The 26332-nt window shown below is 43.8% G+C and overlaps 1 protein-coding gene across 4 annotated transcripts in view; it reads left to right on the top strand.

The window, feature by feature from the left end:
• The first annotated feature begins 3659 nt into the window (after positions 1-3659).
• The window catches only part of CFAP54 (cilia and flagella associated protein 54), a 296457-nt gene continuing 273784 nt past the window's right edge, over positions 3660-26332 (top strand). For all 4 annotated transcript variants that reach the window (XM_084796148.1, XM_084796147.1, XM_084796149.1 and 1 more), the window contains exons 1-4: positions 3660-4218; positions 15924-16029; positions 22281-22424; positions 24042-24213. In XM_084796148.1, the coding sequence (XP_084652274.1) occupies positions 3881-4218; positions 15924-16029; positions 22281-22424; positions 24042-24213 (760 nt within the window). In that variant the 5' untranslated portion in view covers positions 3660-3880. The remainder of the gene's footprint in view (positions 4219-15923; positions 16030-22280; positions 22425-24041; positions 24214-26332) is intronic.

Here is a 26332-nt window from a genome sequence, read left to right as displayed (position 1 = left end):
GCGAGTCTAAGATATCCAAGGCTAACACAGAGAGACCCTGTCTCAAATAACAAAACAAAACAAAAAAAATCAAATCAAAACAAAACAAACAAAAAAAACAACAACGACAACAAAAAAAGTCAGCTCCAACAGTGACACACTTCCTCCAGGAAGGCCACACCTACTCCGGCAAGGCTACCGTCCTAGTAGTGCCACTCCCTGTGGGCCAAGCATTCAAACACAGGAGCCTATAGGGGCCACTCCCAGTATTTATTTACACCAATTTAAAGCTGAAAAATCAAAGTCAAACTATCACAGGTTGGGGGGAAGGAAGCCCTTTTAGGTTCAAAGGGCTCCCTCCACTAAATACAAAACCAAATGAAGATTTCTGAACACACCTTCCCGCTGCTTGCTGTGTTTGGGCATGCTCCCCTTTCTAGCTGTCCTGTGCTTTCCGGCTCAGCATTAGGTTACTAGAGTAAACAGGGTAAGGAGAGGCTGTTCTAGACCGCAGCTAAGCCATCATCTCCATTGGCAAGCCTTTGCTGGCTCTCTCTCTCTCCATCCCCCAAGCTCCATCTTGGGACTTCAATCACACCCATTGGCTTTTTCACAGCACATTCCACTCACCTGCTTCTTGTAGGGAGTGGGCATAGTCATGTGTAGAGTGCACGGGTACACAAAGGAAGGGGGTATTTAACCTAATGAATGGATGAACAAATGACAAACAGAAAACTTAAATTTACATAATAGTTGGTGATGTGGAAAAGGGAGATTTTTTTTTGTACTTTTCTTTCCCACCCACCCCTGCCTCCCCCTCCCCCTGCCCCCCGGCCCCCTCCCCCACCTCCATCTCTCACCAACACCGCTCCCACAGGGTTTCTCTGTGTAGTAGGCCTGGCTGTCCTAGATTCACTTTGTAGATTAGGCTGGCCTTGAACCCACAAAGATCTGCCTGCCTCTGCCTCCCAAGTGCTGGGACTAAAGGAGTGTGCCACCACCGCCATACATGTAAAGGACCACACATTCCTCTTTAGGGTAGACTAAGTGATTAACAGCTAAATACCTAACAGGAAATTCAAACAAACAAACAAACAAAAAACAAAAGAAAAGACAAAAAAACCTGTACTAACCTTATTTATTATTTTTCTAACAATAACTTAAGGTATAAAAGAATTCTGCATGAGCTGAAAGAATCTCTGTGGCTGGGCAAAGGCATTAAATATAAGAAACAGCAATTTACATTATTTATGAAGAAGTTATTTACATTGCCTGGCCCTGACTGTAGCTGCCCCACTCTATTCTTTCGTTACAGGGAGAATTAGGAAAAGTGTCACTGGAAAAAGAAAATATTTAAAAGGCCATATTTTGTTACATGAAAGAAAGAGCTCTGAAAAAAATGTTTTGGTTTGGTTAGTTGTAAAAAAAAAAAAAACCTCATATATGATTTAAAGGGAACAAACTGGAAAGTTACGTCTTCTGTGATGATGATTCGGACAACTACACCCATTTACGTTTTTTCAGACAGGCTTCTAGAATCTACTGCAGCTGAGGCAGTGTCAACAGAAGCCCATGCAGGGCGGGAGATGGCTAAGATAGAGCGTTTCATAATCCAAACACCCGAGTTGGTCACATTTCTTTTTTCTTCCTAACAGTGATTTTGAAAATCGTACACGATGAGAAAGGTCTTTTGTAAGGAGCACCAAAGTAGGGATGGAGGAAGCCCACTTTGTTTTCTGATCTTTCCTCTTCTCTGGCCACTTTCCTTTAATGGATCCTGCCTCCTGCCGTTTCTGTCAGTCACTACAATAGATTGTTCTCAGCAGCAATTTGCACTGGCTTTTTGATCTGCTGCTATGTGAAAACAAGGGGAGAATGAGAGAACTGGTAGAATTTACCAAGCCAAATTTTTTAAAAAGTGTCTATTAATATATCTGTTAATATATTTTGGCAGAAGCTCAGTTGGACAAATTCCCCCACCCAGACCCGAATTCTTTAAAAATTTTAAAGTTTGTATTGCTCGTCTAGAATCTAAGATACCGTGATCAAGCAGAGTAGCAGCAGCATAGCGGGAGAATTGGGCTCTGGCAATGAGGTAGGTGTTCCTGTGTTTCACTGATTGCCTGGAAGGTTCTTTATCCATAATTACCTGCGCTAACAAGCGATTTCACTGCCATCTTCCTTAACCACTGAGCCATCTCACCAGCCCCCACTGCCATCTTCCTTTCAAGAATATTAGGGTACAGTGCATGGGACATAGGAAGCTGGCCTTACAAATTAGTACAGGCCCATTTCTTCCATTGAAAGAAATGAATCAGAGCCGGAAGAGATAAGGCTATAGCTTAATGAGGTCCTTAGTATTCAGTGGGCACCAAGGTCATTATCTATATTTTTGAGTGTGAAAGAACTGGTACTACTTTTCAGTGTTAAAGACCTGGTTTTTGAAGCCACCATATATCTCTGGCTCTCCGATAATCTTTGGCCTTGCATAATTTATGAGGAAAAGCAGGTCCTCTGGCTGAAATCAAGTCCCAAATTAATAAATTTGACTCAGTGTGTGGCCCGTGAAATGCAAGAAAAGAATATTTCCTGGTAAAAAAGTATTTCCCCCGAGGTCTACAGTTTGTCCATTAGTGGAAAAAAAAAAAAAATCACCCATATCCCTGTTTAAAAATGCAGAAGTGCTTGGAGAGTTAACATTTCAAACCATTAGCATGTATTAATGTCAGAGAGCTAAATCAGAGAGCTAAAGTTGAGTGAAATGCACACTGATTTAGAACGGGGTGACACTTAGGATAAGGCTGAAGTGCAAGTAACTAATAAATGTAGGTGTGATTATACAGGTGCAAACTCAAACTGCAGCCAGAAGAATGTGGCAGCAGGCGCTTGGCTTAACCAGCTTGTCAAAGACTTTCCTTTCAACTTCAATTTTATTAATAAGCTTCTTTTTTGGGGGGAGGGGATCATCAATATAGCTTATTCCTTTATAATCACTGGCTTTGGAGCGCTTAATTAGGTCTTGTCCGCTGACACTACTTTATTTTCTGACTTTGGTCAAAGCCAAGCTATATTTTCATAAGCTGTGAGGCAGTGAAGGTATCATAGGAGCTGAGGGATGAAGTCACGATGGCTAAATGAGAAAAGTAATGCCTCAAAATGATGGCAATGAAACCCAATGCATCTTAATTATTGTAACCATAGATATTATCTATCAGGTCACCAAAATGGAAAAAAGTATTATATGAATTTTTTTGTTTTGTTTGTTTTTGAAGCTGGGTTTGTCGGTAACAGCCCAGACTGTCCTAGAACTCACTCTGTAGACCAGGCTGGCCTTGAACTCACAGAGATCCTCTTTCCTACTTACACAGTGCTGGGATTAAAGCCATGAGCCACCACATCCGGCCTTTGAATGAATTTATTGATTCTATGCTTAAAACTCTCTCTCTCTCTCTCAAGCTGTTTTGGTTCTGAATGCCTGCAATCACAGCACTCCAGAGACCGAGGCAGGAGGATAGTCTGAGACAAGTGTGGGCTATACAAGGAGTTCCTTCTAAGATTAAAAACAAAAGTCCCACAGCAAACGAAACCTCCAAACCAAACATAAAGAAACCTAGTAATGCATTATACACCAGTGCCAGGCGGTTACAAAACAAACGAATATTTAAAAACTAAAATTTACGTATCTGTTTATTTGATTGTCGTGGTGTGCGTCTGTGTCTGTTTTAAAGAGGGCCACAAATAGCCATTCAGAGCACCGTGCCTTTCCAGGCTGTTGGTGCTTCCCTTGCCCTCTAGGGGCCGCTGTGCTTCCGGAAAGCAAGCAGGCGGCTTGGTTGCCGCGAGACCGTTGCCTAGCAACCGTTTGTACACCAACCCTCTAGCGTGCTGAACTCTGAAAGACATGTCGTCCTCCAGCAGCGTCTCCTCCAGTTCTTCCACCGATGAGTCCTCTGTCTCTGAGTCTTCGGCGTCGCCGGCGCACCTGCCCCCAACGCCGCCGCCGACCTCCACCGCAGTTTTTAAGTCGTCCTTGGAGTCCAAGTCGAGCTCGTCCAGCAAACCGCTCTGGACCGGCTCCGAGGTCAAGCTGCCCTCTGCCGCCTTCTATGGGCCCCTGGACGCTAAAAACCCGCTCCTGGCTTCTTGTGAGAAGGAGATCCGGGAGCTGCTGGGTTTTATGAAGAAGAAGAAGCCTCTAGCTATCTCGGCGGAGCAAAAACACGAATTCCATCGGAAGTGGTAAGCTGAGGCAGGGCGCAGGAGGAGGGCATAGGGAGAGATGCCCTTGTGTACCACGACAAGGGCGGGGCCCTGGAGACCAGCTGAGAACTGGATGCTCCTTTACTGTTACAGTCCCTTAGCTCCTCCTACATGTACCGTGGCTTCCTTCTCAGGTCAAAATAAAAATCTGCACAGGAGCGTTTTCTAATTCCGGGTTTGGTCTCAAGTGCCTTCTCCTGGATTCTCTTGGCTCATCCATGGCTCGCAAAACAGGACAAAAGTAGATTTAAGACCAACTCTGAGCTTGCTTAGGTCCTTGAAGTTAGGTCTCAACCAAGTCTATCATACTGTGAACGTGTGCATTTTATTCTTTATTCTTTTTTTTTTTTTTTTTTACAGTCTGTTAGGATTACAAAAACTTCTTGATTTTGTGGCGCATTCTAAGCATCTGTTTGCTTTTTATTTGTTTCTCCGACTTATTTCTATGAATTGAAAACTACCTGTTTTTAAGATTTGCTTTTGTTAATGTTACCATCTTTTCTGGTCCAAAATGAGTAGTTTCAAAAATACAGGCAAATGGCAAAGAATACCAGACTGGTGAATAATTTTAAGTTACGTGTTTTGGTCATGCATTTAATATGAATACACAGTTTTAATTTACATTTATTATTCATTCAAACATCTTAACGATTGGTTGAGCACCTACTATATACATCTTTGAAAGGTAATTTTTCTCAAAACTAGGAAGTCATCAAGTTAACAATAGACCCTCTCCCCAAAATCATATATTTCTGTGAGTATAGTCTTGCAGTAAACAAACATGGGACACAGCATTCTTACTGTGCCCCTTAGCTACTTTTTTTTTTTTTTAAGTTTCATTTAACTGTGGTCAAACCTATGGAAATAAGTGGAAAATTCCAGAAGCAAACAGTTACCACTGTTTACAGTCCCCTTTGAGCAGTCTGAGGAAATCTTGCTTCACCATGCTGTGTCCCACCCAGGATTTGAATCACCCCTTCATCCAGCACACCCACACTGTTCTTCATTAGCTAGCCATCTTGGTTATCAGATTGGCTGCTGTCATGGTAACTCAGGATTTGTGTTGACATATCCCAGATTTTATTTAATAACCATCAACAAATAATGGTGCTGGGGATGCATGTATACCAAGGAGAAGTCATAAATTCCTTCTGTAAATGAAAAGAAAACAAAAAAACAAAAACCAAGTTTCAATAAGGAAACAAGGAAAATGCCTGTCCAAGATCCATAGTACAGTTAGCTGTTTCGAGAGTCACCATATTCATATAACTTTTATACAGTTTGTTATACTTGTTCCATCTTAGTATATAGCTCATCTCCTAATGCACCGAATTCATAAGGAGGACTTCATCATGGGATGGCTAATCTTGATTGTCAACTTGACACTCCTGGGAAGAAGGAACCTCAGTTTTGCCTCCATCAGATTGGGCTTGTGGCACACCTGTGGGACATTTTGTTGGTTGATATGGGAGGGGCTCAGTCTACCCTGAGTAGTGCTATCCTTGGGCAGGTGGCCCTGGGTTGTATGGGGAAAACAGCCAACAAGCCAGGGGAAACACGCCAGTAAGCCGTGCTCCTCCATGGCCTCTTCTTCAGTTCCTGCCTCCATATTCCTGTTTTGAGATCCTGCCCTGGTTTCCCTTGGTCATGGACTGTAACCCACGAGATGAAATAAAGCCTTCCCTCCCCAGATTACTTGTGGTCATGGTGATTATCACAGCAACAGAAAGCAAACTGGAGCAGGTGTGTGTGTGTGTGTGTGTGTGTGTGTGTGTGTGTGTGTGTGTGTGTATGAAGGGATTAAAATATAGTATACATAGTGTTCAGTGCTAATTGTCCCTTCATACATCTATTGGGGGGGGGTCTCACACTGAATCCACTGAAAGTAGGGGAGAACCACAGTGGAGAGTGCCAGAGAACAGTGAGGCAGGGGACAGGACCAAGTGGTCTGATAACGGGGTGGCAAGGAGCCTGGATGGAGAACACTAGGGAAAATGCCTTATAGAAAGTTGACAAGGGAGCCAGATGGTGGTGGTGCACGCCTTTAATCCCGGCACTCGGGAAGCAGAGGCAAGCAGATCACCATGAGTTTGAGGCTAGTCTGGTCTACAGAGCGAGTTCCAGGATGGCCAGGTCTACACAGAGAAACCCTGTCTTGAAAAGCCCATGGGGGGGGGGAGAATAAGGAGGAGGAGGGAAGAATGAGAGAAGAGATGGGGGAGGGAGAGAGAGAGAGGAAGATAGCGAGAGAGGGAGGGAAGGGGGGAGAGGGGGGGAGGGGTGAGGAACCTGGGGTAGCATTGTGACAGTGGGAAGAGCACGTTTAGACAGAAGGAAATAAAATGAAGAGTTTGATTTTAGGGAGACTGTGGTTGTAATTTAGCGTCCAGGCAGGGCTGGATATCAGAAGAGAAACATCCCTGGGATTCCTCAACCCATTAGTGATGTTTAAATTATGATGATTGATAGCCAAGGGATCGAGGAGTAGATGTTTTTTTGTTTTTGTTTTGTTGTTGTTGTTGTTGTTTAGTTTTCTGAGACAAAGTTTCTCTGTGTAGCCTTGGCTGCCCCAGACTCACTTTGTAGACCAGGCTGGCCTCGAACTCACAGTGACCTTGCCTGCCTCTGCTTCTGTGTCTGCTGAGATTAAAAGTATGAAGAGGAGAGTAAGGACAGAGCCAAGGGATGTTCCAACACTGACAAGGAGAAGCAAATAGTAACCTGCAAAGACTAAGGGGCCTGGAAGATAGGAGGAGAACCAGGAAGTAGCCAGTGCTTCGAAAGCAGGGAGAGAAATCGATTCAAAGGGAAGGAACAATCAACTGTGGTTTATCTTTCTGATGGAGGAGAAGCAAGAGGTGACCAAGGATGGAGGACAAATGAGATGAGATGAGATGAGATGAGATAAAGGCTTTGCTGGACCTGGTGTTGCGTACCAATCATTCCAGCATTTGGGAGGCTGTATTGGAGGATCCTCATCCAAGGCTAGCTGAGTGAGCCTCTGTCTAAAGAAAGACCACTGCATGCTGGGTGCGGTGGCACACGCCTTTAATCCCAGCACTTGGGAGGCAGAGGCACGGGGATCTCTGTGAGTTCCAGACCAGCCTGGTCTACAAAGAGAGTTCTAGGACAGCCGTAAATATTACACGGAGACACCCTGTCTTGAAACCACCTCCCAAACAAACCAAACCAAGCAACCAACCAAACAAACAAAAAGAAAGACCAAGGAGGACGCGTTGCTCACCCAGCCTCTATCCTACATGCCTTCTATTTGAACGGGTTCCATTTGTAAATCATCTCAAATCTCCACTGCCAGTGCCGAGGCTCATTTTTCTTTGGCCCCTACCCTGTCTTCAATATCCCTCATGTAGCGGTCAGGGCGTTCTTTGTAAACATAGCTCTTAGCTAAAGTATATTGATTGCCATGGCTTCCAGAGAGCAATTAAGAACCCCTCATCCTTCTCCAGGGTCTGAGGATCTGGCTTCCCTGCCTTCCCCTTGTCCATGCTCAGCATCTTTCTTGGGACTTACCACAGAAACACTCTACTTCCTTGCCCCGGAAGCTTAATATTTGAGGTTTCCTTTGGGACTTTTTTTCTTCCAGATTTCTAATTATCTGGCTCATTCCCTTCTTTCTGGTCTCTGCTCAGTCATCACTATCCAAGACAGGTTTTTGTTTTGTTTTGTTTCTGCCTAATTCAAGCTTACCTATCAATTGGCATTTTATTTAACTTTTGGTTTTCTTGTATATTGTTTGTCTCCTTTATTTATTTATTTATTTATTTATTTATTTATTTTCCCCTGTTTGATTTTTTTATTTTTCTTTTTAAATTCAATTTATTTTTATTAATTTATTCAGATTACAGCTCAATTGTTATCCCATCACTTGTATCCTTCCATTGTCTCCTTTATTTAAATGAAAGCTTCTGATAATATATATATTTTTCTTTCTTCATTGCCCCATCTCTAGTAGCCTGGGGATTGGAACATAGTCAACACTCAACAGATCTTTGGTTTTGCAGGAATCCAAGGATTATATTATCTTGTATTCCAGCCAGTTTTTAAGCACAGATTTATTCATTTTTATATTATGTGTGAGTGTATTGTGCCTGCATGTGTGTCGAAGAAGTTGGCTCTCCAGCGGAGGCCCAAGGGGGAACTCTGGGAGTTTGCTTTCAAATGAGGGGCAAGGGAGGTTGATGTTAAGGTTGAGATGAGAGGAGTGGGCAGCAGTCAGCATGGGCAAACGGAGAAACAGGAGAGCAAGCATAGAGGGAGATGCTCGGCTGCAAAGAACCAAGCACTTTAAATGGACAGGAAGAAGCCCATACAGGTACGATGGTAGGGGATGACACTAGCGGAAGCAATGGGCCTTCGAAAGGCTTAAGGGGTCAGTTGCAGCAGGAACCCCTTTCTGGTAACAGATTGGCCTTAAGCAATTTTTTATTTGAAAATACTGCTTGGGTGACCATGTCCCAATTGAGCAAGAGTGGTAATGGGGAAATGATTAGGGGCCCAGGAGGCAGGAGTTGCTATTGTAACATACTTGAGAGATGGGTTGTGGGTTTTTTTTTTGAGGGGGGTTAGGCTTTCAAAAAGTCAATAATTTATTCAATTTACATCCTGGTTGTAGCCCCATCCCTCTTCTCCTCACAGTCCCATCCTCCCTCCCCCCCTCCCTCCCTCCCTCCCTCCCCTATTCCTCAGATAATCGGAGCCCCCCTTCCCATCCACCCCAGCTCATCAAGTCGCATCAGGACTGAGCATGTCCTCTTCCCCTGTAGCCTGGCAAGGCAGTCCCCACAGGGGGAAGTGGTCAAAAAGCTGGCAGCAGAGTCCATGTCAGAGACAGCCCCTGCTCCCCTTACTAGATAGAGGATCCACATGAAGCCTGAGCTTCCATCAGCTACATCTGTGTAGGGACCTAGGTCCAGGCCATGCATGGTCCTTGGTTGGTGCTTCAATCTCAGCAAGCCCCTCTGGGCCCTGGTTAGTTGGCTCTATTGGTCTTTTTGTGGAGCCCCTGTCACCTTCAGGTCCTTCTCCCTGCGCCTGCCCCCTGCCATCCCCACTTTTCTACGAGACTCCCTAGGCATCATCACCCAATGTTTGGCTGTGAGTCTCAGCATCTGTTTTGAACTGCTGCGGGGTGGAGCCTCTCAGAGGACAGCTCTGCTAGGTTCCTATCTGTAAGCAGAGCTGAGTATCATTAATAGTGTCAGAGGTTGGCTCTCATCCATGGGGTGGGCCTTGGGTTGGGCCCAGGCATTGGTTGGGCATTCTCTCAATCTCTGCTCAATGTGCTTTGTCTTTATCCCTGTGCATCTTTTAGGCAGGGTAAATCTTGGCTCTTAAGTTTGTGTAGGTGGGTTGGTATTCCCCTCCCTTTACTAGGAGTCTAGTTAGAGGGTGCCCTCTGCAGTCTCCATGGCCCCTGCTACTAGGAGTCTCTGCTAGAGTCACCCTCATATCCTACCGGAGTTCCTACCCTGACTTGCTCAACTAGGTTCAAAGCAGTTTTATTCGTAATAGCCAGAATCTGGAAACAACCTAGACGTCCCTCAACTGAAGAATGGATAAAGAAACTGTGGTGCGTTTACACTATGGAATACTAGTCAGCTATTAAAAACAAGGACATCATGAAATTTGCAGGCAAATGGGTGGAACTAGAAAAGATCATCCTGAGTGAGGTAACCCAGACCTAGAAAGACACACATGGTTTATACTCACTTATAAGTGGATTTTAGCCATATAGTACAGGATAAACATACTACAGTTCACAGACTCAAAGAAGATAAGTAACAAGGAAGACTCAAGGGAGGATGCTCAAATCTCACTCAGAAGGGGAAATAGATTAGACAGTGGTAGTGGCTGTGGAGAGGGAACAAGGTAGGAGAGGGAAAACAGAGAAATATGAGGGTGGAGATCAGACCTGGGGAGAGCAGGGGCAGGAGGAAAGAAGGCCTCCTGCAGAGAAATGAGAAACCTTGGGGAGGGGGGTGGGCATCTCTGGGACAAGCTGGTTTGTTTGTTTTTTTTAAATCAAAGCATTTTTCTTTTTTCTAAGTATAGGAATTTCCACAAGGATAAAAATTTATAGTACCAAAAATATAATTTTGATTAAATGAACAATGCTGTTATATAAAATGGTGGTATATTTTAGAAATAAGCCTTTGTTATAAGCACCAGATACTCTGTTCATACTGTGAGGATTTCTTTAGGGCATTCAGGACATCATCTAGCTGGTACAGCCAACCAGCAGAATAAAACATGCTAGCCTTCTAGTCTTAAAGCTGGCGACGGTGGCCCGTGCCTGTGATCCCAGCCCTTGGCAGTTGACGTAGGAGGACTGATTGTGAGTCTGTTTCAGGCCAGCCTGGGCTACAGAGGATATTTTGTTTTGTTTTATTTTATTTTATTTTATTTGCGCCAGCATTATGGAAGCTGCTGCTAATGGGGCAGCGTTCCCGAACTTCAGATTCCCCAAGAAGAGAAAAAAAAATCAAAAGAAGAAAGAAAGCTCTCTTCTTATTACGTAACCCAGTGGATTTGATCAAGCCGGTATTTTGCTTGTGTGAGTAACAAACCCAATGCTCATCTCATCTGTAAGGCTTGGATGAGTTAACTGTTTCAGGTGCAGAATTAGAGGATTTTGGCCCCAGTGGTTTGATTTCTTGAATGTATCTACTACATCCAAATACTGTGCAGTATCATGAGGCAGCAAGTGAAATATAAAATGAACAAAGAAAATGAATGTCTTTCTTTTCTTAGCCCCCCTGTGGTTTCTTTGTCACATTTTTTGGCACATTACTTATTTGTCATTGTCATCTATTGCGGGCACATGTGTATGCTTTTCTACCCCAAACATTATCCATAAAGACAGAAATGCTTAGCCCCCTTTAGTTAACTGGGGACTCAATATTATTTAATTACCTTAATGAGCCAATTGATCAGCATCTGTAGATATTGTTTCCTGAATGTTCTAATAGGTACATGTAAGAAGTAGATACCAATCTCCAGGGTTTTTTGTTGTTGTTTTTGTTGTTTCTGTTGTTGTTGTTTTGAGATAAGTTTTCTCTATGTAGCCCTGGCTATCCTGGGGCTTTCTCTGTAGACCAGGCTGGCCTCGAACTCAGAGATCCACCTGCCTCTGCCTCCTAAGTGCTGGGATTAAAGGCGTGCGCCACCACCACTAGTTCTTAAGAATCTCCAGATCTTAAGTTTAGACCGTTGCCTGTACTCATCAGTTCTTGCCGCCTAACAAGATACCATAGACAGGAGTGGCTTCAAAAAGGAAATTTATTTTCTCATAGCTCTGTGAAGACTTTATGGTCTGGGTCAGGATCTCATCAGGGCTCTTTTCCTGGCTTGGGAAACTGCTTTCCCCTCTGAAGAAGGCTGGGAGGAAGAGAGCGGGAATGAGTGTAGATTCTAGAAGTCTCTTCCGGGAAGTACATTCATCCCACCAGACCTTAATTGCTTCCTCAGAGGTCCAGTTGCCAATGCAGCTGCCCTAGGGGTTAAGGCTTCAACAATGCACCTGGCTCGGGGGGATGCACCGTCTTTACCTAGAAATTTATTTAGAAGGTAGGCTTGGACAACTTTAATGGGATTTGGATTTTGTTTTTAATCCCAGAGGCACTCATAGTAGCATTTGGGAGAAAGAGAAGAAATCAGTTAACTCAATGAATGAGTAAAATAAGCAATGATTTACTGCCCTGTTCATATTTATTAAAAACCACTTTTATAATACGGATGACTTGTTTTTGTTTTATGCGGTGGGAGCATAGCGCTATATGGATTGACTGGATATTTGAGCTCCTCAGGGAAAGAAATAGAATAAAAGCAAGAATTACCTCAGTGTACCTACCTTTTACCCCAGTCACCATCTCTCCCTCTCCTTTTCTTAACTTCTCCCCACCCCCCACCTTCACTTTTCCATCCTCTTCCCTCCTTGCTTCCTTTATACCAGTGGTTCTTAACCTGTGAGTGACAACCCGACCCTTTCACAGTGGTCGCCTAAGACCATGGGAAAGCACAGACATTATGATTCATACCAGTAGCAAAATTACAGTTAGGAAGTAGCAATGAAAATAATTTTATGGTTGGGGGGGGTCACCCCAGCACAAGGAACTGTATTAAAGGGTCGCAACGTTAGGAAGGTTGAGAACCTCTGCTTTACGCTTTTCTCCTGGGAAGTTAGTGTTAGCTGCCAACGTGACAGGATCTCCAGTTGCCTAGGAGACAAGCCTCCTTGGGAACAGCTGTGAGGGCTTCTCTGGGTTAAGTGACCTTCTTGACATGTCTGCGGGGCATCCTCTTGACCCGGTTAATTGAGATGGGAAGAACCCACACAGTGTGGTACCCTTCCCCAATTAGCATCCTGGACTGAGTAGCACGGAGAATGCAAGGCAAGCACGAGTTCTTCACTGTGGATGTGACGCAACCAGCTGTTTGACGTTCTTGTTGCCTTGACTTCCGCCATGATGGGGGCTGTACCTTGATCTGTGAGACAGAAGAAACCCTTTCTCCCTTAAGTTGTTTTTGCCAGACTATTTCATCACAGCAATAGGAAAAGAAACAAAGGCACTCTTATCTGTCCTAGGCATTCCTGACTCTTGAGGCAAGAAGCCCTTGTCTATGGGGAGGTTGTTTTCCCATGTTGATGCTGTTTTTCATTTTGGGGTTGCTACAAAAATGAAATGAGAGAAAATAAATAATTCTGGGCAAAAGATCCAGGATAGCCAGCACAATATTGAAGAACAAAATTGGAGGACAATTAAGAGTGTGCTGGCTCATGCCTGTAATTCTGGCACGCAGGGACATGTGCCAGGAGGATATTGTGTTTGAGGGTGGCAGGGCTTCATAGTGAGACCCTGTCTCAGTATAAACAAACAAAAATCAAAGAAACAAAGCTGGCAGACCAATACTACAGAATATCAGGGTTTATAAACAGCCGTTGTATTCTCGATAGTGTGATTCTGGTGAAAGAACGCACAAGTCACTGGAGAAGAAAACACAGCCCAGAAATATAGTGTGTAGTCTGACAAAGGACTAAAACCAAGCAGAATGGTGTTGGAAATACTTAGCAACTACATGCAAGAAAATGAACTTAGGTACAGACTTTGTCACCTTCATGGAATTCAGCTCAAAGGATCACCTGTCATAAATGCGATGCTCAAAACAGTACTATGGTCCCTAAGAGAAAATCTGGGTGATCTTGGGCTTTTATACATAACTCCAAATACATGACCCATGAAGTAATTTTTTTTCCCGAGACAGGGCTTCTCTGTGAAGCCTTTGCTGTCCTGAACTCGTATCTGCCTGCCTCTGCCTCCTGAGTGCTAGTGCTGGGATTAAAGGAGTGCACAACCATGCACAGCTGAAATAAATAATTAACAAGCTTAATTTTGTCAAAGCAAAACAGTTCTGCTCTGTGGAACACCGAGAGGAGCATGAAAAACTAGACCAGATAGGCTGTTAATCTTTTTTTTTTTTTTTTTTGTCTGTTAGTTTTGTTTGAGACACTCTGTGTAGCCTTGGCTGCCTTGGAGCTCACTCTGTAGACCAGGCTGGCTTGATCTCAGAGATGCACCTGCCTCTGCCTCCTGAGTGCTGGGATGAAAGATGGTGTACACCAGTACTGCCTGACTATGTTGTAAACTAAATACTTGCAAAATTCATATATGATAAAAGACTGTTATCCACAGTATATAATGGACTCTTAAAAAGATCAGTAGTAGGGAAAAAAATCCAACCTGTTCTTAAAAATTGTCCAAAGATCCAACAGACATCTCACCAAAGAGGTAAACACAGATGGAAAATAAACATAAGATGACATTCCACATGCAGCAACATCAGGGGACTGCAGATTCAAACAGCTGTGAGATTGCCTAGACACCAACTGGAAGGCTACAATCCAGGGCACTCACAATTCTGAATGCTGATGAAGGAGCATTCTCTCCATGCTGGCAGGGATGCAGAAGGACAGATGTGGCATTGTGGAAGACAAGTGACGACGTCTCACAAAGCTGAGTACACCCTTAATAATGTCATCTAATTATTATGGCACTTGACACCCAAAGGAAGATTATGTAAAACCCTTCATATGGGTATCCATAACCAATCTACTCCCTCCCTCAGTGGTGTGTGTGTGTGTGTGTGCGCACGCGCGCGCGCGTGTGTAGAGGTCAGAGTTCAACCTTGGATTCCTTCATCAAGAGCTAGCCTTTGTTTTTGAGACAGGGTCTCTCACTGGAATCTGGGGCTTACAAATTAGTATAGGCTACTGGAGAGGCTACGTGCCGCTGCTGTGCTGGTGCTGAGATCACAAGCATGTGCCACAGAATCTGGCTATTTACTTGGGTTCTGGGAGACTCCAACTCACGCCCTTATGCTGTGCACTAAGCATTTTATTAACTGAGCTGTACCCAAGAGTAGCTCCTGACAGAAAGAATGGACTTTGTTAATACTTGATGTGTCAGTGTTAGTTTATCAGTTATAACATGGTACTGTGAAAGAGTAAGAAGGGAAACAAAAGCTACATCAAGAATAAGGTGTGAGGGGGCCTGGAGAAGAGGGCTCAGTGGTTCAGATAACTTCCTGCTCTTCTCAGCACCCACATGGTGCCGCCCCCCCATTCCCCCACCAGATCCTTTCAGGTGATCTGATGCCATCTTCTGGTCTGCTTGGGTACTGCATACACATGGCCACAGACATGCAAGGCAAAAACACTCAACGTATTTTTAAAAAAAGGTTAACATAAGAAAGAAGCCGATCTGCAGAGGAACACTGTAAGACCTGGCATGACCTAAGGAACAGAGCGTGTGTGAAGCAAACGAAATGCAAAGGAGAGAAAAGAGGGAACTATCACAGATCATGCACCATATGGCTCTTCCCTCAGCTCACAGCTCACTTCTTTTCTCAGAAGTGCTTTTTCCTTTATTAATAATCTGTCTATTTCTAGTCCAGGCCTAACTTAAAAGGCACGCCTTTTTCCTCCATCTTCTGGCTGCTACTGGGATTTTTACCTTTGTACCTTGTACAAAGGTACCTTGTACCTTTCTTTCTTTCTTTCTTCCTTCCTTCCTTCCTTCCTTCCTTCCTTCCCCTCCCCCTCTTTCTTTCTTTTTGTTTTTTTTGAGACAGGGTTTCTCTATGTTAGCCTTGGCTGTCCTGGACTAACTTTGTAGACCAGGCTGGCCTCGAGCACACAGCAATCCACCTGCCTCTGCCTCCCGAGTGCTGAGATTAAAGGCATGCTCCACCATGCCCGGCTCCCTTCTGAGTCCATTTCTAAGATCTCTTTTTAGGACAAAGAACCTCCAAAGGGAACCTCAGTTTCCCCCTGTTTTAGTATCACTCTGGTGGGGAATTGTAGAAGGCACGGTGTGTTTGTGCTTGCGGGTGGAGGGGCACCTCTGTACGTCTCAGTTTTGCAGTGAAGTTAATACTTCTCTGAAAAGGAAAGAGTTTTAAAAAATGCATATAAAGGGCTCTGGTCAACTCCGAACACATGCTAGCCCTAATAACATTCGTTGGTACTCAGGCGTTAACAATAAGGCAAATTCGAAAGACTCAGCACCAAGGGACGTGTTAAAGGGGTTGCCTGCTAATTAGTTGATGCTGCCTGCTGACTCTGAAGATGTCGTGGTTTTTTTTCCCCCCCTTTATGATCCTTACAGTGCCACCACCCTGTTTAATATCTGGACCAAATACGCCCCCAGGCTGCCAGCTAACTATTACAACGAGAAGCTTCTGAAGGTCGGAGACAGCCTCTGTCAAATGAAGGTAAGTGGCTCCGAAGCCCAGAGTCCATGGGAAACAAACTCCTTCAGTGGCTTAGTATTGGGGTTGCTACCCTTTCTAATTTACATATTTTGATTTTTTTTTTTTTTTGGTCTTAAAAAATATGCGAATGGATAAAAATTGTGATGAGGTACAGTAACACAACATAACAACTACAAAGTCTGCCTTTTCATTCTGTATTTGAAAGTCTCTAGGGTAGTAGTCTCTTGAGGGAAGAGAGCGGCAGGAAGGCAGCTCAGTTCCACCGACAGAGGGTGTGGTGGGCCCCCGCTGCAGGAAGTGCTGAGTCATCCTGTTCCTTACCTTACACAAAAGAGCCCAGACACCGTTTCCGGTTGTTTTTCACTGGCCTGGCAGCCTTGCCCCTGTCAGCCGTCATGGCTTCTGGCCTGGCCTGACTTGGTTTCTTTTGACTATTTTGCTGTACCATGAGTCTAGCAACTGTGGCATATATGCCCCGTTGCCAGCTCAGTATTATATTAGAAACCAAGCGTGTACCATAATGTTAGGTCTGTATCAGGGTCAACGTTTTTGAATGTCATGGAACCTGCCTTGTCTTGATAAGACCATGCCATGGCTGAGCTTTCGTTTCATGCATTTGTGAGTTTAAAACCCTGTAGCTCTGGCTTAAGTCCAAACATAGCACGTTCTAGTCAGTGTTGGGACAAGGAGCTATTTCATCCGCAGGGATTTTAGGCCAGACATGGGCAGTGCTAGTGCCTTCTCAATTTTCAGCTTCCCAGCTTGATTTTCTCCTTGCATTTCTGTCTTTCTTAAAATATTTATTATGTATACAATGTTGCGTTTGTATGTACACCGGCAGGCCAGAAGAGGGCATCAGATCTCATTTTAGATGGTTGTGCGCCACCATGTGGTTGCTGGGAATTGAACTCAGGACTTTGAAAGAGCAGCCAGTGCTCTTAACCTCTGAGCCATCTCTCCAGACCCCTCTCCCTGCATTTCTATTTCTTAGACTTTTTGATCTATGTTCTCAGAGGCAAATTTGCCAAATAGAGCAGCAGTTCTCAGCGGTTCTCACCCATGGGGATGTCATTAGACATCCTGCATATCAGATACTACCATTCCTAATGGTAGCTAAGTTACAGTTAAGATGTAGCAATGAAATAATTTTATGATTGAGAGTCACAACAACATGAGGCACTGTATTAAAAGGTCGCAACATTAGGAAGTTTGAGAACAACTGAAATAGAGGATAAGGTGTAGGAAAACTTCCATTTTAAAACACCATTAGTGCAAGCCAGGCATGGTGATGCTGCACCGTCTTTAATCCCAGCACTCAGGGAAGCATCCGGGATCTTCTTATCATTTTCTTATCTTAATCATAAAACACTTGCCTCTGCTTCTCCTGTTAGCCACAGATGTTCTCAGACCCTGGACAGCAAATGCAGCAGCCTGTTTTTCTGGAACCTGGCCAACATTTCAGCCTTTTAACCCCCTCTCACTGCCCTAGTGTTAGCAGGAAGTAGTTAAGACGATTACTTCTCCCCTTATCCATTTACAAAGGTTGAGATGGTGTGCTCCAGACCCAGGACAGACAGCTCCAGATTCTCCCAGCACTCCTTGTTCCCTATCTGCTGCAGGACATGGCTAACATAGCCTGCCCTCCACCCTAAACTTTCAGGCCAGAGCTCTTCCTTCCAGTTCACCATATATTCTGGACATTTTGTTGCTATTGCTTTTTTCTCATCCTCCCCCCGCCCTCAGCCACCTATGTTTATATATTTCTTTTTTTTTCCTAAAGATTTATTCATTTACTATTATGTATACAGCACTCTTGTCTCATGTACCCCTGCAGGCCATAAGAAGGCATCAGATCACATTATAGATGGCTGTGAGCTACCATGTGGTTGCTGGGAATTGAACTCAGGACCTTCAGGAAAGCAGTCAGTGTGCTTAACCCCTCAGCCATCTCTCCAGCCCATATATATTTCAACTTACTTTATATAAAACAATCCAACGGTCCCCTGCCATGGGGGCGTGGCCCTGCCCACTATATAAAAAGACAGACCTGCCTCGCCCCTCCCTCTCTTACCCCATTCTTCCCTTTCCCTCTACTTTTTTTCTCTTCCTCTGTCTCTTCCCCCTCCCCCCCCACTCCGTCTCCATTTCCTTCTTTCCCCGTGCTCATTTAATAAGCCTCATATAACGTAATATCTGCTGCCTGGTACCTTACATCTTATCTTCTTATCATTTTGGGAGAACAAAGAAAAGGTTTGAACGTGGGGAACTGTCTTTCACTTTACCTGATTGCTGACCATACTTAAAAAGTCATGGTTTTTGGATCTGTCTAAGTTTGGTTTCAGAGGTGTGCAAGCTTAGAAGCCCTTAATGTGGGTGTAGGGATCTGAAATTCACCAGAAGGCATCCCATAGGCATGCTAGGAAGAACAGGTGTTTTCCATGGGGAAGTGAAGCCAGTAATCTGGTAGGGTGTCCCCAGAAACGGATAGTGACTCAAAAAGACAGACAGAGACTGCTCAGTAGCTTGTCGGCACTGACCAGCGACCAAAGGAACACAGCTTGGCAGGTGAGCTTACTTGGGGACTAGCTACCTAGTGCACTGGGGTTTGGACAGCAGCTGTTGACGGCAAAGACAGCAGAGGGAAAGAAGCTAAGTCTGGAAGCTCACCCGATGGGAACCGTCCTAGTTTTGTAGGTTAGTGAAGAGGTCCAGCCTTAGTTGTGAAGACTGCTAATAGGAGAAGTGTTTAACATGGCTAGGAAGGGAGAATTCAGCTGGTGTCGGGTGCAAGAAGGTAGCAATTGGGTAGTTAGGGAGGGGAGTCCCAAAACCAGTGAAAAGGAGAAGGAACCCCACCCTCAGAAATAGGTGATTGGTGAGAAACTTAGCCTTTGCTTTGGCAGTACTTGTCTGGATTCCATTTGACCTGAGAGATGGATTTTCCATAGCTTACGAGAATCCTTTTAAGTTTATAAAGGGAGATAAATTTAGCATCATCACTGTCTGAAATCTGGAGTGAAGTACACATTGTTAGACATGTACATATTGTAGGAAAAGGCAGTCGACACAGAGTATAGCAGAGGCTTGGGAAAAGAACTTTGTGTTAAAAGCACAAACGCTCTCTGAGGTGAGCTTAGGAAAGGCAGAAGCCTTATGGAACTTTTCTGACACCTGTGAAACGGCAGCATGGCAAGGACAGAAATCTCCCATGGAGCAGGATGGCAAAAGCTCTCTTTAACATCACTACCCATCATGAAAGAGGTCTGTCTAGAAGTCTGGAGATATATATATATATATAATTTTAGTACAATGAGAGGCATTTTAAGACAAACCAAAGGAAATTTAAAATATTGAGCTTGGAACTATGATAGGATCATACAGCGGGATGTTTTCCATAGTTAGATTAATAAACCAGAGCTCTATTGATCAGGGCCAACACTCTGAACAGTTAATACAACAATAGCACAGCAGCAGGATGAATAAAACATCCTTTTTAGACATTTGAACCTTCACGTCTGGCATTTATCAACTTAAAACATGTTCTTAGACCTTCTAACACTCACAACTTGCATTTACTAACTTGAAACACTTTCTTAGACGTTCTAACATTCTTCACCTGCATGTATCAACCTTAGTACACCTTCTTAGACTCTCCAATATTTATAACTTGCATGCACAACTTTAAAACACCTTCCTTGACCCTCCAATATTCATAATGCATGTATCAGCGTTAAAACACCTTCTTAGACCTTCTACCATTTGTAAAACACCCTCTTAGACTTTCTAACATTTATAAAGCACCTTCTTGGAAGCTTTAAGACATAGGTGAAATTGCTGTCAGCAGTCACTGCCCTTACCTAAGAGAATGGGATCTCTCTTGCATCTAGACTTGACAGTCACTCTGGGAGTGAGGTTTAAAGTTTGATTTCCTGCACATGAAGAGGACTGGGAAGGTATCTGAAGCCTGTTTATCTTTAACCTGAGGTCTGTGAATAAGACAGACCTTTTTGTCTTTTAAGATAAGAGATATAGTGTCTAGTAGTCTTAACTAGCTGGTGAGTTGACCAATGAAGAACTAACCATGGTAGATTACTTTGGGCTAAGGAGATCATTGTGTTTTTTTATTTTTTATTTTTAGCTATTAAGCTAACATCAGCTTAGCTGTCAAAGTGATCAGAGACCCAGGAAGGATACATTTTTAACCCAAAGGAATCTATGTATTAATAAAAATGACAGAGATGACTAGTTAGTCATATCCCAGTGGATAGACAGTTGCCCCAGTTATCTCCTGTGGCAGCCTGGCGCCATGAGCAGAGATGGTCTTGCAACAAGCACAGGGGATGAGAGGCTGTTTCTGTGGAAGGTGAGCACGGAAGAGACTGACTTTACCCTGTATTCAGCAACCTGAGGCAATGCCTCTCCAGATGGATGTCCAGTGTGTCTACAGCTAGGCTGATCCACAGCAGAGGGTGAGAAGCAGTTTTACTCAGTGGCCAGAAACCACAATCCAGGCTTGAGGTCACCTGCCATTGCGCCCAAATCTTCTGAGGCCTTGGGGAACTACTGTTATGATCTAGAAATCTCTGTTTTTTGTTTTGTTTTGTTTTGTTTTTTTATAATACATTTACACATGCTAAATGCCATATTCAGCAGATCTCTGACAAGTTTGAGGGTTAGTATATTTGAGTTAAATGATCTTTGTATCTAGTTATCTGTTCTAAACTATACTTTGGAAATATAAACTAGAATGTTACGATATCATTCTGTGTTTGACCTTGAAATTATAATTAATCACAGTGGTTTTTAGCATGACTAAAATCACATTTTTGAACATGTTAAAGGACTTGATCATTTATAAGACTTTAATAATTAAAGCTAGTAGTTCAGGTTTTATCCCTATTAAGTTGGTGCCTTAAAAACATAAACACAGCCCATAAAATGAGAGCTGAATGGTTTCCTGTATGGATTAATGACATCTTTAGAAAATAAAGTCAAACATGTTTTAAGGCAGTGATTTTAGACTTTGAGAATGAAGATAGCGCATAACAATCAAGTTTTAGCATTGTAAACAAATGAACATTAATACAGCAGTACATCATACAAGATCAGTTGAACAGGAAGCTTGTAGGAGCCTTTATAACCTTGAAATAAGAAACATTTTGAACCAGGGTACTTGTTGGTTTAGGAGATAAACAGAGGTTAATTATGATTAGGAAGTTTTATATATGGTCCAAACATCACACCCAATAAGCAATCGTTTACCCAATAAACAATTGTAAGATTTTTTTTCTTGAGAGCAGAAAAGAAATCAGAGAGAGTTTTTATTTTTAGTTGAGAGCAAGGCAGTTAGCACAACTGTCAGTCGCTGCTGGAGCCTGTCACAGTGGAGGATGTTGACTCTGGCCCTGGCCTTCTCTGGGCCCAGGTTTGGGCAGGCAGGGCTTAGGGAGTAGGATTCCTGCATGTGCATCACCTGTGTGGGAAAGGGAGAGGGGCCAGGGCAGTGGCGGGAAGCAGGCACTAGTCACATGGTTGTCTTTAAAGATGGCGGCTAGTTAAGAGGTTGTAAGGAACCAGTGGTGGGCAGATTTGGAAATAAGAGCTAGCCTTAGCACCACATGCATGCACCAGGGCAGGTAGGTAAGTCAGAGCCAGGTCCCTGGAGACAGGGCAGGGAGAGGAAGAGGAAGAGGAAGGGAAGAAAGAGGAGGTTGTGGAAGGGTTGCAAAGTACTCAGCCTTACAGAACTACGGCCCTCCACCTCCATCCCCCGACACCCCACTCTTTAGCAAGGCTACAGTCAGTCCTCACCCTTGAACTGAGCATGTTGGCCACCCCGACCAGGGCGGGCTGGGTTTGGGAACTTAGATCCGGAGTCTGTGAGATGTTGAGGGCTTTTCCACATAGAGAACAAACGTGGATATTCACATCACTGTGGTCACGATGGTCCTGTATGTATCTCAGCGGGCTTGTTCTGAGAATTCAACACAGAAACAGGCATGCATTGCGCGGAGAGGGTCCGTCACTTTAGGCCTGCTTGGAAAATGGTGCACGCAGAAGTGCAGGGCTTGGAGTGTAAAGAAATGGATCCTAGGTATGAAAGGGTAACATTTATTTTATTTTTTTTTTAAGAAAGTGACATTGAATCACCATATTAGTATGACTCTGGAAGTAGTAATAGCCAACATTGATTTGACTAAGGATACTATGACCGTCAGCCCCTGGTAAGATAGCGCCCTCTTTTATTTTAGGAATACAAGCTGGCTCTTCTGCAGTGTTACGGGAGGTATCTCCAGCAATTCACCACTGATTTCGATGAACACAACGAAGATGTGAATCAGTTCAAGACTGTCTTTTTCCCAAAAGGCTTCGGGGATGAGACAGCGGAACTTACGGTAAGGTGGGAGAAGCAGCTAAGATGGCCGCTGTGGCTTGTGGCGAGTTGTGTGCTTAGTGTAGACTTTGGTTGACTGTGTCTAGATCTTTCCCTCTGCCTGGGACAGCGTCTGGTTGTGCCCCACAAATTGTCCAATACAAGTTTGGAAAGCCGGACAAGATCGTAGATTCACCGAGCTTCAGAGGTTGTGTCAGTTCATCCTGAAGGCAGCACTGTTGTCATGATAGCTAACGCTTGTGGAAGGTACATGCATTCACCAAGAGTTTTGGAAAACACCCTGGATCCCCTAGCAGGTGCTACCTAGATCTTATTATTGCTCTATCCTGTACAAGATAAAAACAAAGCTTCTTATACAAGTTTTGTAAAAAGTTGCTCCTTAAGTTCAAACATAGATGTTTTGATAAGAAAATTTAAGCTATGTTTTTAATATACCAGTGTTACTATGATTACTACCAGCATATACTAGCAATACTACTAGCATTAATTTACCAGTTCAGCCATGCTCCTCCCCTCCTCCCGAGGCTTCACAAGTGTTCTTGGGAGTCTGGGAGCTAAAGGAATCCCTGTTAGGAAGATGGGGCTGGGAGTCCTATCAGATTTGCCTTCCTGAAGATTTTCAGTGGTAGCTGGACGGTGGTGGCGCACGCCTTTAATCCCAGCACTTGGGAGGCAGAGGCAGGTGGATTGCTGTGAGTTGAGGCCAGCCTGGTCTACAAAGTGAGCCCAGGACAGCCAAGGCTGCACAGAGAAACCCTGTCTTGAAAAGCAAAAATGAATATATATATATATTCCCAGTGGCTGGCCGTGTTGCCTCTTCTCCTTCCAAATGCTTCAGGTGTTTTTTGGGGGACAAAAACAGAAGCCAAAAGGAAAAAAAATTGCCAAAGCGAGCTTTGTGCCAGCTAACTTCTTCACTGTATACATTTTCACCTTACAGCCTCTTTATGGTGCTCAGAGGTGGAGCTATTTTACCTTTTTATTGATCAAAGGGAGATTAGAGAGTAGGAAAGTCTGAGGCTGGAGAGAAGGCTCTGTAGTCAGGAGTGTTGCTGCTCCTGCAGAAGATCTGAGTGTGGTTCTCTGCACTCACATTTCCCACAGCCTATGATTCCGTGGTGTCTGGTGCCCTCTTCTGGACTCAGTGAGCATGACAGACACCAGAAGCATCCCTGATGTTGCCTGTGCCTGGACCACTTCACCTCTACCAAGAGCTGAGGCTTTCTTCCCTCTTTTCAAGTCTCCCTTGAAACAGTGGTGGCCAATCAACATTTACTGAAAGCATTATAGAAATAGAAACAGTCACATTTGTGTCAATAAATATGTCAAAATTCTCTTGGATGAGATAACAAATAGTGCTGAATGGTACTGAGATAATACAGCAATGGGGTTTTGGTACTGTTTTGTTTGGGATTTTCTTTTGCCTACGGAAAGCTAATCTTAACTAAATGAATGTTCTAATGAAGTCTGTCTTGTGCATCTTCACATACTAATCCATTAAACCAACTAAACACAAGTGTTCAAATTTTAGTTGTTTCTTTTTAAAACATCATTGAGAAATGTCTTTTCAGACTCATATGAATCTGGTTTATATTCATATATTTCCCGTGTCTTTCAGTTCCATGCTTTGAATGGCAAAAATATTTGCAGCTACGAGCTGGTCTGCGACAGTGATGCCAACCTGCAGAATAAGGAGTCCGTGAGCCAGTGTCTGCACATCTTGTCATCCTTAAGGCTCATCATGCAGGTGGCTCTCCCACAGGAGCACCTGTGCTGGACCATCTTCAATGGTAGGAGCCAAAATGGCTGACTTCCCACCATATCCTTCAGATAGCTACTTAAACGCCACGTTTGGTGGTAACTTGCTCACTTTGTGATATAGAACATACATGTTTTTGTAGTAGAGTAATTGTTTTTAAAAATAATTTTAAATAATTTTAAAAATAATTATTTTTTTAAAAATTGGATCACACTCTACTTTGTCCTCATAAATAGAGACTTTGGGTTTTTTCACCAAAGGAGGGGTCAGTGGCTATGGGGTAGTTGGTTTCAGGTCTCTGAAAAGTAGGGACCATATGATAAGTGTGGAGGGCACAATGCGGAGGATCAATGGTAGATTGATTCTAAGAATTATCTGCTTTCTTGGTGGTCCTCTCAAAGACCTTGGCCAGTAGTTTGGGCTTTCTACTTAGCAACATCCGTTGTCCCGCTTATTTCTGAGTAAGGATCTCTGTCTGTCTGTCTGTCTGTCTGTCTATCTGTCTCTTTCTCTCTCTCTGCCTCTCCCTGTCTCTTTCTCTTTCCTGACACACTTGCACACATACACTATTATGGATATAATATACAGTGTATTGTAAAGAGACTAAGCTTAACTATTAAAGTGTAATATTTGCTTTTACACTCTAATGCTATTCTTGAGGTGTTCACTGTATTGGCCTCTGGATAATATGTTCTTTTATTTTCTTGATGATGCTGAGGATAGATAATATATTCTAAACAACAACAAAAAAAATAGGGGCAGTCTGTTTGATGTGCATAAGACTAGGGAAGAATAATTACAATGAGAATACACTGCTCTCCTTTATCTCGTGGCAATTGAAAGTTTATCTCCAAGCCTCTTCCTGCTGTACCCACCCCAATTCCCGTGCCGCCATTTTGACTGACATTACATTGCACACCCACTGCTAGAAATGAGGATGACTTTGATCGGACCCTTGGGATGGGTGACTGGTAAGTATTTGTGGCTGGCTGTCAGCAGCCTCCTTGATAGCTTAGTCAGTGCTGCGTGCGGCCTGCTGGCAGAGTTAAACAGAGCAGGGACCCATGCTTATGTACCCATGGGGCAGTGAACGGCATCTGCGAGGCTGGAGTTCCTAGAGGGGGGCAGAAATGGTGTACACTGTTTTCTTGCCTTTAAGATCAGACATAAATCATGCATGTGATGTAGTGATAAACCTATAATTCTAGCATTTGGAGGCATAGGCAGTAAGGTGGAGAGTTCAAGAGCATGCCGGGCTCTGGGACTCCCTGTCTCAAAAACAAACAAACAAACAAACAATCAGATTTTTCCACCTCCTCTCTTTGGAAAAGAGATTAGAGTTCTGTATCTCCTTTGTCCCCTTTCTGGTGTGAGCTTTATGTTTATGACTTTGAGCTCTGCACTATTCCACTCCCTGGGTTTCTCAGTCAATGCTAGTTTAGAATTCATCAGGCCCCTGTGTGCGACTCTATAGTTCATCAGCAATTCCTGCAGTGTCCCATCAATGTCCCTAGGGAGGGGCACCCGGTCTGCCCCGTCTTTCTATTTGCACAAATAATTCTGCAATGGATATCTTTGCACATCTCATTTTACAGATTGGAGAGACAGTTTTCTGGAACCTGTGTCCATGAGTGGAGTTTCTGGGTAGTGGGGTGTACATACTCTATACTTGGCTTTGCTAATTAGTGACCCTGTTTTAATGTAGTCATCTATGACCTACTGAATACATCCCATGAGTCCCGCATTGTCCTAGGTGTCTGAGAAGCAGGAGACATCAGGTAAACACTTCCGCTCACCCCTGCTGCAGGGAGGTGGTGCATGGAACAGCTAGTGTCAGGTGCTACTGTTGGGGAAGATGCAGGTGAGAAGGCGGACATGGAAGGAAAGCAGAGGCCAGCCTCAGAGAGGCTGGGAGTGCACATAAAATGCTTGGGGGCAGCAGAACAAGGGGCTGAGGGAACTGGGGCCAAGGACCACCTGACTGGGAAAGCTGGTCCGACTCTGGGATTAACAAGGGCACAAGCCCTGGGGTTTTACAGTTTGCATTTTTAGCAGTCAGTACTGTGTATTTAATAACTTGTCAAAGTACATTTGGCTTTTTTATGTAGACCACTTACCATTGGTTATGTAAGATATGTAACTAGTCTTTA

The sequence above is a fragment of the Acomys minous genome (genome assembly GCF_964271855.1).
Source record: "Acomys minous genome assembly, chromosome: 9".
Lineage (NCBI taxonomy): Eukaryota > Metazoa > Chordata > Mammalia > Rodentia > Muridae > Acomys > Acomys minous.
The sequence above is the reverse complement of the archived record's forward strand: the minus strand, read 5'-3'. Positions and strand labels throughout refer to the sequence as shown.